The sequence below is a fragment of the Grus americana genome, chromosome 7 (assembly GCF_028858705.1).
Source record: "Grus americana isolate bGruAme1 chromosome 7, bGruAme1.mat, whole genome shotgun sequence".
In the NCBI taxonomy this organism is placed as follows: domain Eukaryota; kingdom Metazoa; phylum Chordata; class Aves; order Gruiformes; family Gruidae; genus Grus; species Grus americana.
This window is the reverse complement of record NC_072858.1, coordinates 4,190,445-4,204,760: the sequence shown is the minus strand read 5'-3', so window position 1 is coordinate 4,204,760 and position 14,316 is coordinate 4,190,445. Positions and strand designations below refer to the sequence as shown.

The 14,316-nt window shown below is 38.5% G+C and overlaps 1 protein-coding gene across 5 annotated transcripts in view; it reads left to right on the top strand.

The window, feature by feature from the left end:
* The window catches only part of ZRANB1 (zinc finger RANBP2-type containing 1), a 45,281-nt gene that overhangs the window by 24,924 nt on the left and 6,041 nt on the right, over positions 1-14,316 (top strand). For all 5 annotated transcript variants that reach the window (XM_054831201.1, XM_054831199.1, XM_054831200.1 and 2 more), the window contains exons 4-9: positions 1,852-2,039; positions 3,656-3,809; positions 5,155-5,226; positions 5,823-6,021; positions 9,755-9,875; positions 10,741-10,870. In XM_054831201.1, the coding sequence (XP_054687176.1) occupies positions 1,852-2,039; positions 3,656-3,809; positions 5,155-5,226; positions 5,823-6,021; positions 9,755-9,875; positions 10,741-10,870 (864 nt within the window). The remainder of the gene's footprint in view (positions 1-1,851; positions 2,040-3,655; positions 3,810-5,154; positions 5,227-5,822; positions 6,022-9,754; positions 9,876-10,740; positions 10,871-14,316) is intronic.

Here is a 14,316-nt window from a genome sequence, read left to right as displayed (position 1 = left end):
CTCTGGAACAAGAACTAAAATGGACGGACATAACTCTTGTCTAACTAGTTCTCTAACTCATCTAGGGCGAATACACAGGCAGGTACTTAAGCAGAATGAGACGTTAATGCTGGAGTGGAATGTGACTGTCTTCCTGAACAGGCAGACCAGAAACATGCATCAGAAAATGAATACATTGTTGTCCTGTATTGTTTTTATTCTGCCCTGGCCTGTTAGGACTCTTGAGTCCTTGATGAATGGGTAGATGTTGTATGGCTGAAATTTGCAGTTGAGTTTATATTCTGGAACTTCTTTGTTCACCGTTGAAATGAATAATCTAACTTTTATTTGTAGAGGCTTATTAAGCAGAGCTGATAACTTTGTAGAGAAATGTTTTGCACTGATAATCCATTTCCCCCCCTGCGTTTCTTCTGAAAGCTTTATAATCTCAGTATTGAAAATGATAGACTTCTTGGCTGAACTAAGAATGCTTTCCTAAATCCTGGATTAACCAGCAACCCAGCAGTTAGTGTGCTTCTCTGATAGTAGGCAGTTCAATTTGTTGTGTTGGTTTTTTTGGTTTGGTGGGTTGGTTTTTTTGTTGTTGTCTTGTTATTGTTTTTGTGTTTGGGTTTTTTTGGTCTGTTGTTTGAATCTTAGTCCTGAACAGGAGTGAGTGCCCTGACTGAGACTTTACCCTTCTGATCAATTTCTGAGTGTTGGTAAGCAAATGGAGTGAAAGATGGACTTGAGTCTCAATTTACAGCCTTGTGGCCTCTGCTCAACTACTGATTCTTAGGAGTTGGCAAGGAGGTGTAGCTACAGAAAGTAGGGGAGCAGGTTTTCTTGTTTCTGTGATCTGTGCTCTTACTTTTCTGTTCTTCAGGTGCTGCAAATAGGGCTGCTTCTCAGTAGTGAATTAGAAGTATTCTACTTACTTCTCAGTTAAAGATGACTTTAAGATCACTTTTCTGTCTTCTCAATTCAGCATTACGCTGTTCTCTTACGAAGTATATATCTAAAATAGAATCTTTATAATTGAAGGAATTTCTAAATTTAGGAAGTCTTATATTGGAACCAATACTGTTAAAGATAACACCACCACACCTTGTTGATGCTGTGTTCTGATAATTGCAGCTAAGGAATGCGTTCAGCATGAATGGTCTGGATATGAAATATGGTACAGAAGTTAGAGATTCCCAGGGACTCTAGAAGACATTAGCATTCCCCCTCCAACCTCCTTTAGAAAGTACATGCAGTGTATGCGTATGTAATTTCTTTAATAGAGTACCCTGAATGATAACTCTGTATGATCAATTAGTAGCAGAGATAGTGAGCTGAAGAGAAACTTTTTGCTCTGTACCGTCTTCCAACAATGTTTTAAACCATGTTTGGAAAAAACCCCTTTTATTCCAAAAACCTTTTAAGAGATCTATTTCTTAGATCCAGTAGTTTGTTTTTAAGATTAAGTTAAAATGGAAGATACAATAATCAAACTAATCTCTGTACTATGCATGAATGACTTTCCCTCAGTACTGCCGATCAAATGAAACACTAATGAGTATGTTATGCTAGGTATTTCATCAGGGTCCTCAGCATCACTTTGTAGCTGGCTTTTGATCTGCCATATCTTCCAACTAGTTTGGATAGTGGAAATGGTCTAGGAGGTGAGGTAAGTGTAAATATTTTGTAGTCTTGTGTTTAAAAAAAGAAAGAAAAAATTGCAAGTTTCTTGGTATGCAGTTGATCTCTGTATGTTAGGTGTGTATCAGAATAGATAGAGGTAAACTGTGTTAAATAAGGTAGCTTGATTCAGAATGGATCATTCACTAGCTAAAATGAATTTATTTTTTTCTTTTTTTTTTTTGTCAGGAGTTGTAGAAGGTGATTTAGCTGCTGTTGAAGCTTACAAGTCATCAGGAGGAGATATTGCCCGCCAGCTTACTGCAGATGAAGTCCGACTGCTAAATCGCCCTTCTGCTTTTGACGTTGGGTACACGCTTGTACATCTGGCGATACGCTTTCAGAGACAAGACATGCTAGCAATTTTGCTTACGGAGGTGAGTTACTTTGGCTCTTGCACAGACTGAGTATAAGAACCTTATGTAACTGTAGCATTGTTTGCAGCCAGTGACATGTAACTTCATTTGCTAGAAGGTAGAGGCTAATATTGTTAGAATATGTGAATTGCTACTTTGTGCCTTTGATGCTTCTCCTTAAGAAGCAAGTTTACTTTAAGACTGTATGTACGTGGTGGTCTTGCGGACATTCAGTTTTCTCCTTAATGAGCAGTCTTGGCATCTGTTCTGACCTTACTGGTGGTGGAAGTGAGCTATTGTGAGGCTTCCTGTGCTTTGGGTGGGGGAGAGGAAATGCCCCGAAAGCAAAACACGGAGATCAATGACAGCGTAGGTTTTTTTTCCCTGAGTTTTGTTAATGAATAAGTCTACCTGGTCTTTCTTTCCTGGTTTTCTTGGGAGCTTCTCTTCTAGAGAAAGGCAAATTTCTTGCTTTGCCAAATTGCTGCATTTTTTCCACTTTTTGCCTGTCTTATAGACTGGTTGGTTCTACTCTGTGGTCTTCTTGCTCTTGCCTGTTTCATTTGCTTGTGTATTTTTTGTGTGGTGCACCTCAGTTCTGGTCATCTTTGCTCTCCTCCATCTTTGCCCTCTTCCTAGTCCCATAACTAATTCTGTTATCTTTTTTGTTTGTTTTCGTCATGTTGGACTTCTGCTTCTTCACCTGATCAGAGCTAAATTTTTAGTTTGCCTCTGCCCCTCCTTTGCTCTTCTGATGCTAATGCAATTTTGAAAGCATGTGTTCCTGAGAAAAGTAGCATGCCCAAGAAGCACGTAAGGATTATGGAATGCCTGGAGTTGAGTGATTAAACGGAGTGGATGAAGCAAGATCTAAAGCCTTGAGAAAAGTATATGTTTATATATGGCTAATATCAGTAGCTGCTTACATAGCTGTCTGGGTGGATAGAGTTACACATTTAAAACCAAATCAATTTGCTGACATACTGTCTTACAGATTTTTCTGTTTGATTTTGTTTCGGTTTCTAGGAGTATTCACTCAACATACCATTTGTGAAAATGCTTAGTAGTGTTTGAGCCGCAGTGATAATTCCCTTTGATAGGATATTAACTAGTGAAAATGCATGTCTTAAAGCTTTTTTTTATATATCCAGTGTTATCTCTCTGTTGCTTGCCCTGTATCATTGAATGAGTTCCTTCTGTCAGTGATTAGAATCTGGAGGAAGTTAAGTATCTTAGCTTAATAGTTTTTGAGAAGATTATTTGTAGGAAACTGTCTTGTGCTGTGGTAATGATGTTCTTTGTAAAATGTAGATTGGGCTCATGCATAACTTCTGAGGTATGTTTCCTGTTGTTATCTGTTATATATATATTTCTTTTTCCTACTGGAAGTGGTCATCTGTTAATTCATTTATTGGATTTAAAGAAGTTTTTAACTAGCTTTATGTTATCAGTTACATGACAAATAAGAGGCATTAATTCATTGTGAGTCACTAAACATTTAACCTTTCAGTGTACTAATGTTTATACCTTTGTTGCATTACTTGCTAACAGAATACACTCTGCTGGTGGTTATTGCTCCTAGAACTTCATATTTGACTAGAAATAATACTGAGTGCAGTAACTCTGTTATGTTACAGGTATCACAACATGCAGCAAAGTGCATTCCTGCCATGGTGTGTCCAGAGGTCACAGAACAAATTCGTCGTGAAATTGCTGCATCTCTTCATCAACGAAAGGGAGACTTTGCTTGCTATTTTCTGACTGACCTTGTAACGTTTACGTTACCTGCAGGTAGTTAACAAAAGTCTTCTTGCTAATGGAAGATTTTTCTTTTGTCACCAAGTTGAGGATTGCTTGTTTTTGACATATACTTTGACTTTCTGTTGATGGTGGTATCATTTCCAAGGATAGTGGTATAAATCACACAATCCTATTCAGATATTACCCATATGATGTAGTTTAGGAACCAGTGCATAGATGTTAGGGTGCAAAACTTTTGCATTGATTGCTGGCCACTGTGAGCCAGTTCTAGTTTAAAAATCCCAATCAATCATAGAAAAAAAAAGATCACCCTATAACACCCTGCCTGCACCAAATAGTATGCTTCAGTACCAACTTTTGTGCCTAAATGTGGACTTCACTTTTACAAGCCCTAGGTCACGGGACATCTGAGCAGGACTGGAAGATATGACACTGGAATGAAGAGAGATCTTTGTACCCTTGAAATGCCACTTAGAGCCTAGTTACCCACTAGACTGCCTGAAGGGGTACTAGATGTTTCTGTTTAACTATTTGATTTACTCTGTTAACTTTCGTGTATTTAAGTTTCACAATTGTGCTAAAGCTAGCAAAGCTTCTTTAGTTGCTGGTCTGCCCAGCAACCCTTTACTACTTATGCTATATAGAAATGCAGGCCATGAGCAAATCGTCAAGGTGTAGCAAATGTTTGAGTTTTAAAATGTGTGACAGTGTGTGTTGTTTTACATGATGCAAGAGTCATAAGAGTTTTGCCCATTATACAATTTTCTGATTTATTTTTTTTTTTCTTTAGAGCTAGATCTACAGTTGCAGATTCTGGCTGTAAAGCTCTTGGAACAGTTGGCAGTAGTGGCATTTTCCATGTCGTAGCTCAATAGTTTTCCCATTTCTTGTTTTCTAACCTGCAGACTGTGGCCTGCAGACCATTGGGGTTCTCTGAACTATTTTGTTCAAGTCTGCATGAAATGACTAAGGAGGTGGATGTTCTGTACAAGAACCGTACCTTTCCACTGGGGAGACCGTGGAGGGGAAGTCGTTCAGATAGGTGGAAAACTATTGCTTAGGATTGCAGTTGTCCTAAATACAGTAGGGTTGAAAATACCCCCTCCCCCACCTCAGTGATTCTCCACTTCCGCCTTCAGAGAAATCCATTCTTACCCTATGCGTGCTGTGATGATCCTTTCTGCATAAAAGGTATGACAGTCAGTCTGAGAGACATATCTACTTCAGCGTGCTCAAAGAAGCCTGTGGTCACAAATGACAGATCTGCAGATAATAGCAGCTTTTCAGAGGAGACATTAGGGAGAAGGCTGTTGTGTAAGGTCTCCTGAGCATCAGCTGGTTAAGTGACTTTTGTATATGCTTTCTGTTTTTCCAGATATTGAAGACTTACCGCCGACAGTCCAAGAAAAGTTATTTGATGAAGTACTTGATAGAGATGTTCAGAAAGGTAAATGCTCTGAGAATGTCTGGAATCTCTCCTCGCTCTTCATTAGAAAATACTTGTTACAAAAAAAACCAGTGCGTGTGTGTATATATGTGGTTTTGTTGCCTGAAGTTGTTTTAAGTATAGATTTGATGCTTTCAAGTTAATCTCCACCCTGGAATTATTTTAATTTTAGCATTTACATTCTATTTATGAGGCAGAGAGAGAATGGACTCTGTAGAAATTATCTTCTTAATGTATCATTGAATTTTAAAGATTTTTCTAAAGCTTTACAGTTTTAAGCCACAAGCTCTTTTAAAAAAACCCTGAACAATCTTTCCACTTCAGTAACAATCCTCAAACAAATGATGTGATGTTTTGTTTAAGGCTATGGTTTGTTTTGTTTTCTTGGTGGGTTGTGGTTTTCTTTTCTTGACAGTATTTTGCCCAGGGAATGCCTTTAGGAACTGTAGTTCACCTGTTTTTGTAGTATGAAGGAAAACTTAGTTTTATTCATGTAAATGGGTAAATTGTTGAGATTATGCCATTAATGTGCTGTTTAGATTCTCTGAGACTTCAAATGAATTTAAGTTTTAAAAGAGGTTACTGTCATGTTGCAGAGCTAGAAGAAGAATCTCCCATTATTAACTGGTCACTGGAACTGGGTACGCGCTTGGACAGCAGATTATATGCACTTTGGAATCGGACTGCAGGGGATTGCCTGCTTGACTCAGTACTACAAGCCACTTGGGGCATTTACGACAAGGATTCAGTGCTGCGGAAAGCTCTTCACGACAGTTTACATGACTGCTCACATTGGTAAGTTAGTTTTTACGTCAACTTTAAAGATAGCTTTCCATGTAACATAGCAGTTGATAGTAGTATAGTATTAAAAAGAAACACAACCACTACTCCCCAATTTACTGTTGATCGTGTGCCTCAAAGATGTTGAGTCACAGCGTGATTCATGTAGTAATCTAGATGTAGTGTATTTTAAATGTGATCACTGGAAACTTGGACATTCTGAACTCGGTGATGGTATGTGATATTCAGCAAATAGCATTTAAAGCAAAGTAAAATACTTTCTGCGGTGTACTTGTCAAGAGTGTGCTTACCACAGTTAAGATTGGAATTTACTTGCAGTGTAAATCATGCGCATTCCTTGCCTTGCTGCTGTTGGTGGAAGCTTTGCAGATTGTTAATAGAAGATAGCCCTTTATTGCTGTATAAACTTTTCAGTATTTTCATTCCATCTGCTTAGTTACAGCTTTATTTGGTATTGCTCTTTTTGTTCCTGTTCTGTCTGCTAAAATAATGGCAGTAAAACACATTTAACTAGTGCTGTCACTTGGCCATAGAATTAATTTATCATTCTGTAAAACAACTTTTGTTGTGTTACGCTGGCAACCTTCTTTAGTCCGATACTGCGGTTTGCCTCCACTAGAGGAGAAATTCTTCCAGTTGGACCCCCAGTGGTGTCCACCAGCTCTCAAGTGTGTAATGGGACTAAGGGAAAGATACTGATAAAGATTATTAACGTAAGACACAGGCGATTAGATTTCTTATGTTCTTGTAGTCAAGGACAAGAGAAACACTCTCAGCAGGCATACTAGAGAAGGAGCCTCTACCCTTGCTCTCTGCTCTATGTGCTGTACAGGAGGTCAACAACGAAGGTTAATTTTAGGGGTACCTACAAGTAGCTTTTGTGATTACTGTTCCCAACTGTCTGCTGTTTGGAGAAAACTCCCAAAATTAGCATCCAGAGCTGGGTTCAATGCAGTGGTGCTTCAGTAACAATTCTTCTGAGAACCTGTCTCCGAATGGGTCCGTCGCTGCTTTAGAGTTGTTTATAATGGAGTGTGCATCTCGACCACGCAGGAATGTCCCTGGCGTCACAAGCAGTTCCCCTGAGGCCAGAACAGAAATTTATGATAGATCAGGTTTTGTTCTTTATGGTAATAAAAACAAGCATATTATCCAAAACCATGCTGCAAACCGAGGTTTAAACCAGTCTTTCAAAATGTTAGTGTTTAACTGTTGTTGGCTTACTGTTGTATGTAACATAACACTTACTATTTACAGTGTATTAAATCTGGTTAAGCTTTTTAGTTCATTTTCTAGACTATTTGCGTTTCACTCTGAATTTACTTAATCTTTATCCTTATTGGAAGCACATTTTTTTAACTGATTCATGTGTTCCTTTATAGTTGTTTGAATACAGTTGCCTACCTTCAGTGTGGATAATCTTATTTCCTAGTTTGTCATTGGAAAAATCAGTACAGGTTCTAGTACAAACCTCTACAGAGCCACATCTTTAACAGGAACTGGTCTGCCTGCAGAGGCTGTTGGTGCTGGAAATTCTTCAAGAACCCACTGACAGTGGTGATACTAGATCAGACATGAGTCAAAATTCCTTTCAAAAAATTCAGATTGAGAGTGTGCAAAGTCTTTTAGTTAAGTTCTGGTGTAAATTGATCATCCTGTACATCCTATACTTGCTGTATAGATACTGTGTGGGAAGATACATTCACTTTCCATTTTGTGGGCTAGGACATGTAGCAGATCGGAAGTGATATTGTTGTCACTGGCTTTAATGATAGTTGCTGAAGGAATAGACTCTGAAATGCAATCACTAGTCTCAACAACAGTACGCTTAAACTCTCATCTAGTGGAATTGTTCTTCAAAGCCTTCACAATGACACTTAGGTACTTTTATAGTCACACACAGAACATTCATGTACATCATTTGGCCTCATTTTGTTATGTTTGTTTAGATGGTAAACAAAGAGGAATCCATTTACTAGAGACAGTCTGGTGTCTGGTCCTCAGAAAAAGCTCATTAGCGAAGTTCCCAGGGGCTCTGGCCCGTGCAGTCTTTTCCAGTCACCTTTTAAATGATTATAATTTTTTTAGTTTACTCAAAAGTTTGTCCCTTTTTGTATTCCACCGTTAGCTTTTGATGGAGAATGGGCATATGCCCTAAGTTGGCTTTCAGAATTACTTTTTTTATTACAGATGCATTCAGTTCTCTTGTGTTAAACTGCAAAGTTTGGTTTTTTTAAATGAGACCGAAGTCTTGAGCCTTGACTTCTGTGTACAAGGCAACCTCCTGTGAACATCTGTAGATAACTCTGTCTGTGGCTGACTAACTTAAAGAAGAAACTTCTTTAGGAAAACACTTTCACAGTAGAGCTTTTGGGAGTGGGTAGGGGTGTTTTTCTTTTTTCTTTTTTTTTTCCCTCTCTTTCTTTTTTTAAAAACAAAACCAAAAAACAGAATCTGATTAAACCTCTTTCAAGAGACCAAGCAGTTAGAGATTTCTGGGAGAAAACAGACAAAATATCTCTCAGCTTGCATGGATGGAAGCAGTTGATGTATTTTGCTAGAACCTGGAACGTAGATAGATGTATTACTGTGAGTGAGCACACAGGCCTATAAAAATGTCTTACTAGTAGGTCTTTTAAGGTTTTGGCTGTACTTGGGAAAGCCAGCCTGGTTGGTGATGGCTGTTATATACACCAAGATTTTTAGGATGATTACATCTTTACTGAAAGCCTCGGAAAGGTTTCTTCCACACATGCTCGCTGTCTGTTAATTTTCTCAGATTTTAATTAAATGACTTCATTTCAATGACTTTTTTAATAAGCTGAACTTCAGAATGGTTTCTTTGTATTCATAGTAAAGGCCATTGTTTAGAAGTTGGCTTAGGACTCTTCCCTAAACCCGTGTTCCTAATGTGAAGTTGTGGCCTTTCCATGGTGTGGTGATTGGACTGAGTTTAAAATTTTAAAAAGCTAGCATCTACTTCTTAATGTGTACATGATTTTTCTTTTAATTGATTTAAGAAAGATATAACATTAGGACTAAACTAGCATACAAAACCACTTATTGTAAATTAAACAGAAAAATAGAAATCCTGTGACTTTAAAACTTTCCGTGTAAATCAGATTAATTCCACTTTCTGTATTCAATTTTTATCCACGCTGCTTTATGACTATTCCATGTAATGTGAAATTACCATACTCTTTGCTCCAAAAACTGATATAAAATAGATTCTGCCTCTTAACCACGGTCTATCTGAAGTTGATGGGAAGTACTTTGGAGTTAATTAGCTCTTGATATGGTCAACAATAGAGAATACCTGTATTGCTTGTGTAAGAAGAATGAGCAGCTCCTCTCATGTGAAATGGAATGTCTTTGGCTATGCTCCCTGTACATCAACACTTAAGTAATACTAAATAAGGCTTCAAAAAACCTGTCACAAAAAGTATCAAACTAGCCAGGAGCCTGTTGGGAACTTGTATTTATTACAGTGTGTTTGCTGCAGGCATTGCGATCCCAAGTGATTTCTTAAATGAGGATTACCAAATGGAGTCTCCTGAAGATTAAAACCAAACCAAAATCCAGTTTTCCTGATGTATGCCCTCTTTCTTCCCTCTTCTTTAGAGACTTGGGATAAAGGATTATAAGGGCTGAATATTACTTTCAGGTCTATGGTGGTTGAGTAAATATTTTTGTCTTTACCACTCTTTCTCTCTCCCTAACATTTTAGGTTCTATACACGCTGGAAAGAGTGGGAATCGTGGTATTCCCAAAGCTTTGGTTTACATTTCTCATTGCGAGAGGAACAGTGGCAGGAAGATTGGGCATTCATACTCTCTCTTGCGAGCCAGGTATGAAAACTTCTTTATAAGATGGCTGTTAGGATTTTTTAATCTCTGAAAAACTTTCAAGAACTCAAAGTGTTCTTTAGGAATAAGAATTTTCATGCATAAAGGAAAGCATTCCTCTTAAGCCAGCAATCTTAAAAGTATTACTGGGTAGACTCTTCTGCCAAGATGGAAAGGTTCACTGAAAACTCTAACTTTTGAGCTTATCATTAAGCAGTACAGTACAAAAAAGTATGGCTCTTTTGGTGTCAGAGTGAAGTCATAGAATAAACTAATACACACTCGTCTATTTAATGTCCTGCCTCCTAGCCCCTGCAGCACTGACCTCCTAGAACACACTTACAAATCTATAAGCTTACACTATTTAAACTTCAGCAAACTGATACTTTAAAACTCCACTCCAAAATGAGATTTACATCCGTACAAGCTTAGAACTATAGGAATAGTTTTAGGTCCTCTTTTAAAGTATAAACAATATTTTGGTGCTATTGTCTTGTGATTTGTTTTGGATATGCTCTTTTCCTATCATCAAAAGGTATTTATCTTAACCTGTCCTCAGAGGAATGAATTATTTTTAGAATAAACATTATGTAGAGTTTCACTTCTAACTAGGGAATGAAATATGTTAGATTAAATCTGGGTAATGGGACAAAAAATTACTACTGACAGATTAAGTTCTTGTGCAAGCCGCAATGTTTCTGCTTATTTCCAACTGATATGTAATAGTCTTCCAGTCTTCCGTTTTTCCTGTCAAAGCTAGATGACTCTTAAAAGCATTTGCTGTCTCAATTTGGAGACTGTTTTTCAAATTTCAAAGTAGAAAATGGTGAGTTCTGTTTCAAGTGATGTCTGTCTTTGTTTGGTTCAGCCTGGAGCGAGTTTGGAGCAGACACACATTTTTGTACTTGCACATATTCTTAGAAGACCAATTATAGTTTATGGAGTAAAATATTATAAGAGTTTCCGAGGAGAAACATTAGGATATACCCGCTTTCAAGGTAAGCCTTTACTTTTTCAAATTTTGTTTTAAAAAAGGTTCAGCTATAAATCGTAAACATAAAGGAAGTTGAAAGGAGAGTGACATTCAGCTGCTAGCTGGAAGAGGATGGAATTTGCCCAGAGCAGCTGTGGATGCCCCCTCCCTGGAAGTGTTCAAGGCCAGGTTGGATGAGGCTTTGGGCAACCTGGGCTAGTGGAGGGTGGCCCTGCCCATGGCAGGGGGTTGGAACTAGGTGAGCTTTAAAGTCCTTTCTGACCCAAACCATTCTAGGATTCTGTGAGTTACGTTGTAGGTAAGCTTTCTTTAGCTATTAAAAAGAACAAAAGAATCCCTTCAAAACTTGTAGTTTTTAATTCTATAGTGGGCATGCTGCCTGTAGCCACGGTAAAATGTGTTTTGACCTCCACTCAACATGCCTTTAGTCTATAATTTATATAAAATATTCTGGTTATGAGAACTTATCAAAAGTTGCATGGCTTGTACTGCTGCAAGACCCAGGAGGTTTAATAAATGGAATTGGAAATTCCATTCGCTTGTGGTACTAATAACCGCAAACATTCATTTTAGAAACTAAACTGTGGTTAGCATTTCCTGAAGGAGGCTCGTAAAGCTGGGGGCAAGGCCGGCAGAAGGTGTTTGCATTGGCATAATTTCTCACCAGAGTGATGGTGGAATCTGCTGGGTGCTCTTCTAGGCTCAAGGGGCATGTCTTATCTCTCCCGAGCACTGCAGGATGGGATTGCTGAAGCAGCCCTTGAGAGCAGTAAAAAGTGGCCACCCTGAAAGCAAGAGGCAAGGGTTTACAAAGAAGGGTAGGGAAATTAAAGTAGGGTGAAGAATGATAAAGTTGAATTTTTTTATAGTCAGTTAAAGTTGAAGAAGTGGCAACTTGAATGTGTGCTGTAGAGACTGAAGAGGAAGAATTTGGTTCATAAATGCTCTAACAACAGTTATTATGTGAGAGATAAGACTAGGAAACTTAGTTACAATTCTGAAATATTGGTCGACTGATAATGAAAATCTCACTTTCTGCAAAAGTGAATTCCATGATGTAGTTAAAAGGAAGTTTTTAAAATTTATCTGTGTTTCAGTAATTCACACTTTACAGCAAGTGTGATGTAAATACTGACCTATTTCTCAAGTAGTACTATAATTTTGCATAGCTCGATCAGGTTCTTTGTGACTGTTTCTCCTCCTAGTCATCTGGGCAAACAGCCTAGCTATCCTTAAGATAAATACGAAGATATTTAGCTGACTGAATCCAGTTTTGCTTAGACGTATGTTTTTCTAGATTTCTAAAGATGCGTATCCTATTTTGCAAGCCAAATACGTGTTTGGGCGACTTTCCTCTGTACTGGATGCTAACAGTTTAATATTTGCCTGTCTACAGGAATAAAAATATAAAAGGGGATTGGGAGCATCTGTACATGCTCAGCACTAAACAAAAATGATGTGGGAAGAACTGTTGTATCGGGCGCTGCGGGTGTTAGGGCGCTTGTTTTTCCCATGGTTCATCTTCCTGGCCTCAAGTAGATCTGCTTGACTACTACCCTCCAGTTCTTTTCACCAATACATCAACACTTATTTGTAGCTTAGTAGAAGACTTCCTCAAGTGTCTCTTAGTGTACTTTTTTTTAAGATCACAAAAACTTTGGAAGGTGGTAAACTCATAACATACAGAAGAACTCCAGGCTGTGGCATTAATGTCAAAGATATAACTTACTATAACTATTCAGAGTCCTCAGAAAATCTGAGAAGCTGTTTGGCTTGTAAGTTTTGAGCAGTGACAAAACTTCTTTATGTGAGTAAGTAAAATACTTTTTTGCAGAGTGTAAAATTTGATGCTCTGTAGTTACGTGTTACCTTTCATTTGAGATCATAAAAGGGTAGACTGGGAAGGAACAGTTATTCATGTGATATAGATCTGACACTTGAGGTTTGTGTCACTTTTAACTCAAAGGCTGAGTGGTTTCCAAAACGTTTTCATTTCATAGATTGGGCATTGAGGCAGACAAGTGTTACATGGCCTAGATCTGCTGAAATTGTTTTCTTGCTCTCTGAACCAGAAGGTAGCTGGGTGTCTGGGATAACCTTTTGCTAGACACACACTTCCAGGAATTTAGTCAGAGAGGTATTTATGACTTGTGATTTGCTTGCCACAAGCCACATCCGTCCATACATAGAAACATGCAACATTGTGAACAGGTGAATTTAGGAGTCCTGTGTCAGATTACCTGGAGTTACTTCTATCCTTGTCCGACCACATTTTTATGGTTAATGTGTGCTAATTAAATGCTAGCAGCACAACTGAAACCAAACAGCCGTTGGACTCGGAGAAGCGTGGGCTGCCAAGAGAAGTCTCCTGTAAATGGTTCAAGACTTGCTATTCTGGGCTTGCGCATGAGTCTTGCTCAGCACGTGCCCCTTTGGTGAAGCTTTGGTGAAGCGAGGAGTGCTCGGGCTTCTCTGACTTGCTGTATAGCACCCTGCTTATGTTTAAGATCGCATTCACCCCCAGAAAAGAAAGATAGGTTATGGCTTACAATAGAGATGGGGAAATGACTTTTTTTAATTGCTTATTTAACATCATGGTTCAGTTTGTAGCACCTTGGAATGCCCTCTAAACCCCCCATCTGCCCTGAAATCTTCTCTCTGATCAGAATTTTTTTCTCCAGGGATTCCTTGTTCCAACTTGGCACCCTTGCTGTAACTGCTGTGAATCTCCTTGTTTCCTGGATTGCAACTGATTGTTAATGCTTCTTTAAATATTAAGGCTTTGACAGTGAAAGATCCGTTTACTCAGCCTTAAGTGTGCTCCTAGTCTAGCTGCATGTATTTAGTGTCATGATATACAGCTTTTAAAATTAAACAGGAAAATGGTGACTGGCTGAAATTATCATTGGGTCAGCCTGGAGAAACTAAATCCTATGTGGATGGCTTCCAGGATAGATGTTAGCCCATACTCTTTATTTTCCATGGCTTGTGTGCATGTCAACTTTTTATACTACCGTCTCCATTTATATCAGATTGACTTCTATAAATCTTCAGAGCACTAGATATTCTCCCAGGCAATGCTTGAAATTGCCTTCTTGTGGAGCTCATCACATAGCACTGAGGAGGAATGGAAAGTGTACACAGCCTTCTGACTTGGGGAAATTACTAGTGTGGCATTTTGTACTATGATAAAACGATAAGTGAAAAAAACTTCCAAAAAATCACCGAATTTCAATGTAGGGATTATGTTGAGGTAAACAGATTAGTTCCACTCCCGAACAGGTCGTGTAGCCATGCCTGACGCAGTTCTATGTCATTAGATGAGACCCTTTGCTTATCAGTGATTTCTGTAGCCCTGACCACACTGAGGAGCGTGTGGGGCCAAAGTCTACCAGTGTGGGGCAACAGGATAATAATACAGAATAGTGTCTGTATTAATCGGCAATAAAT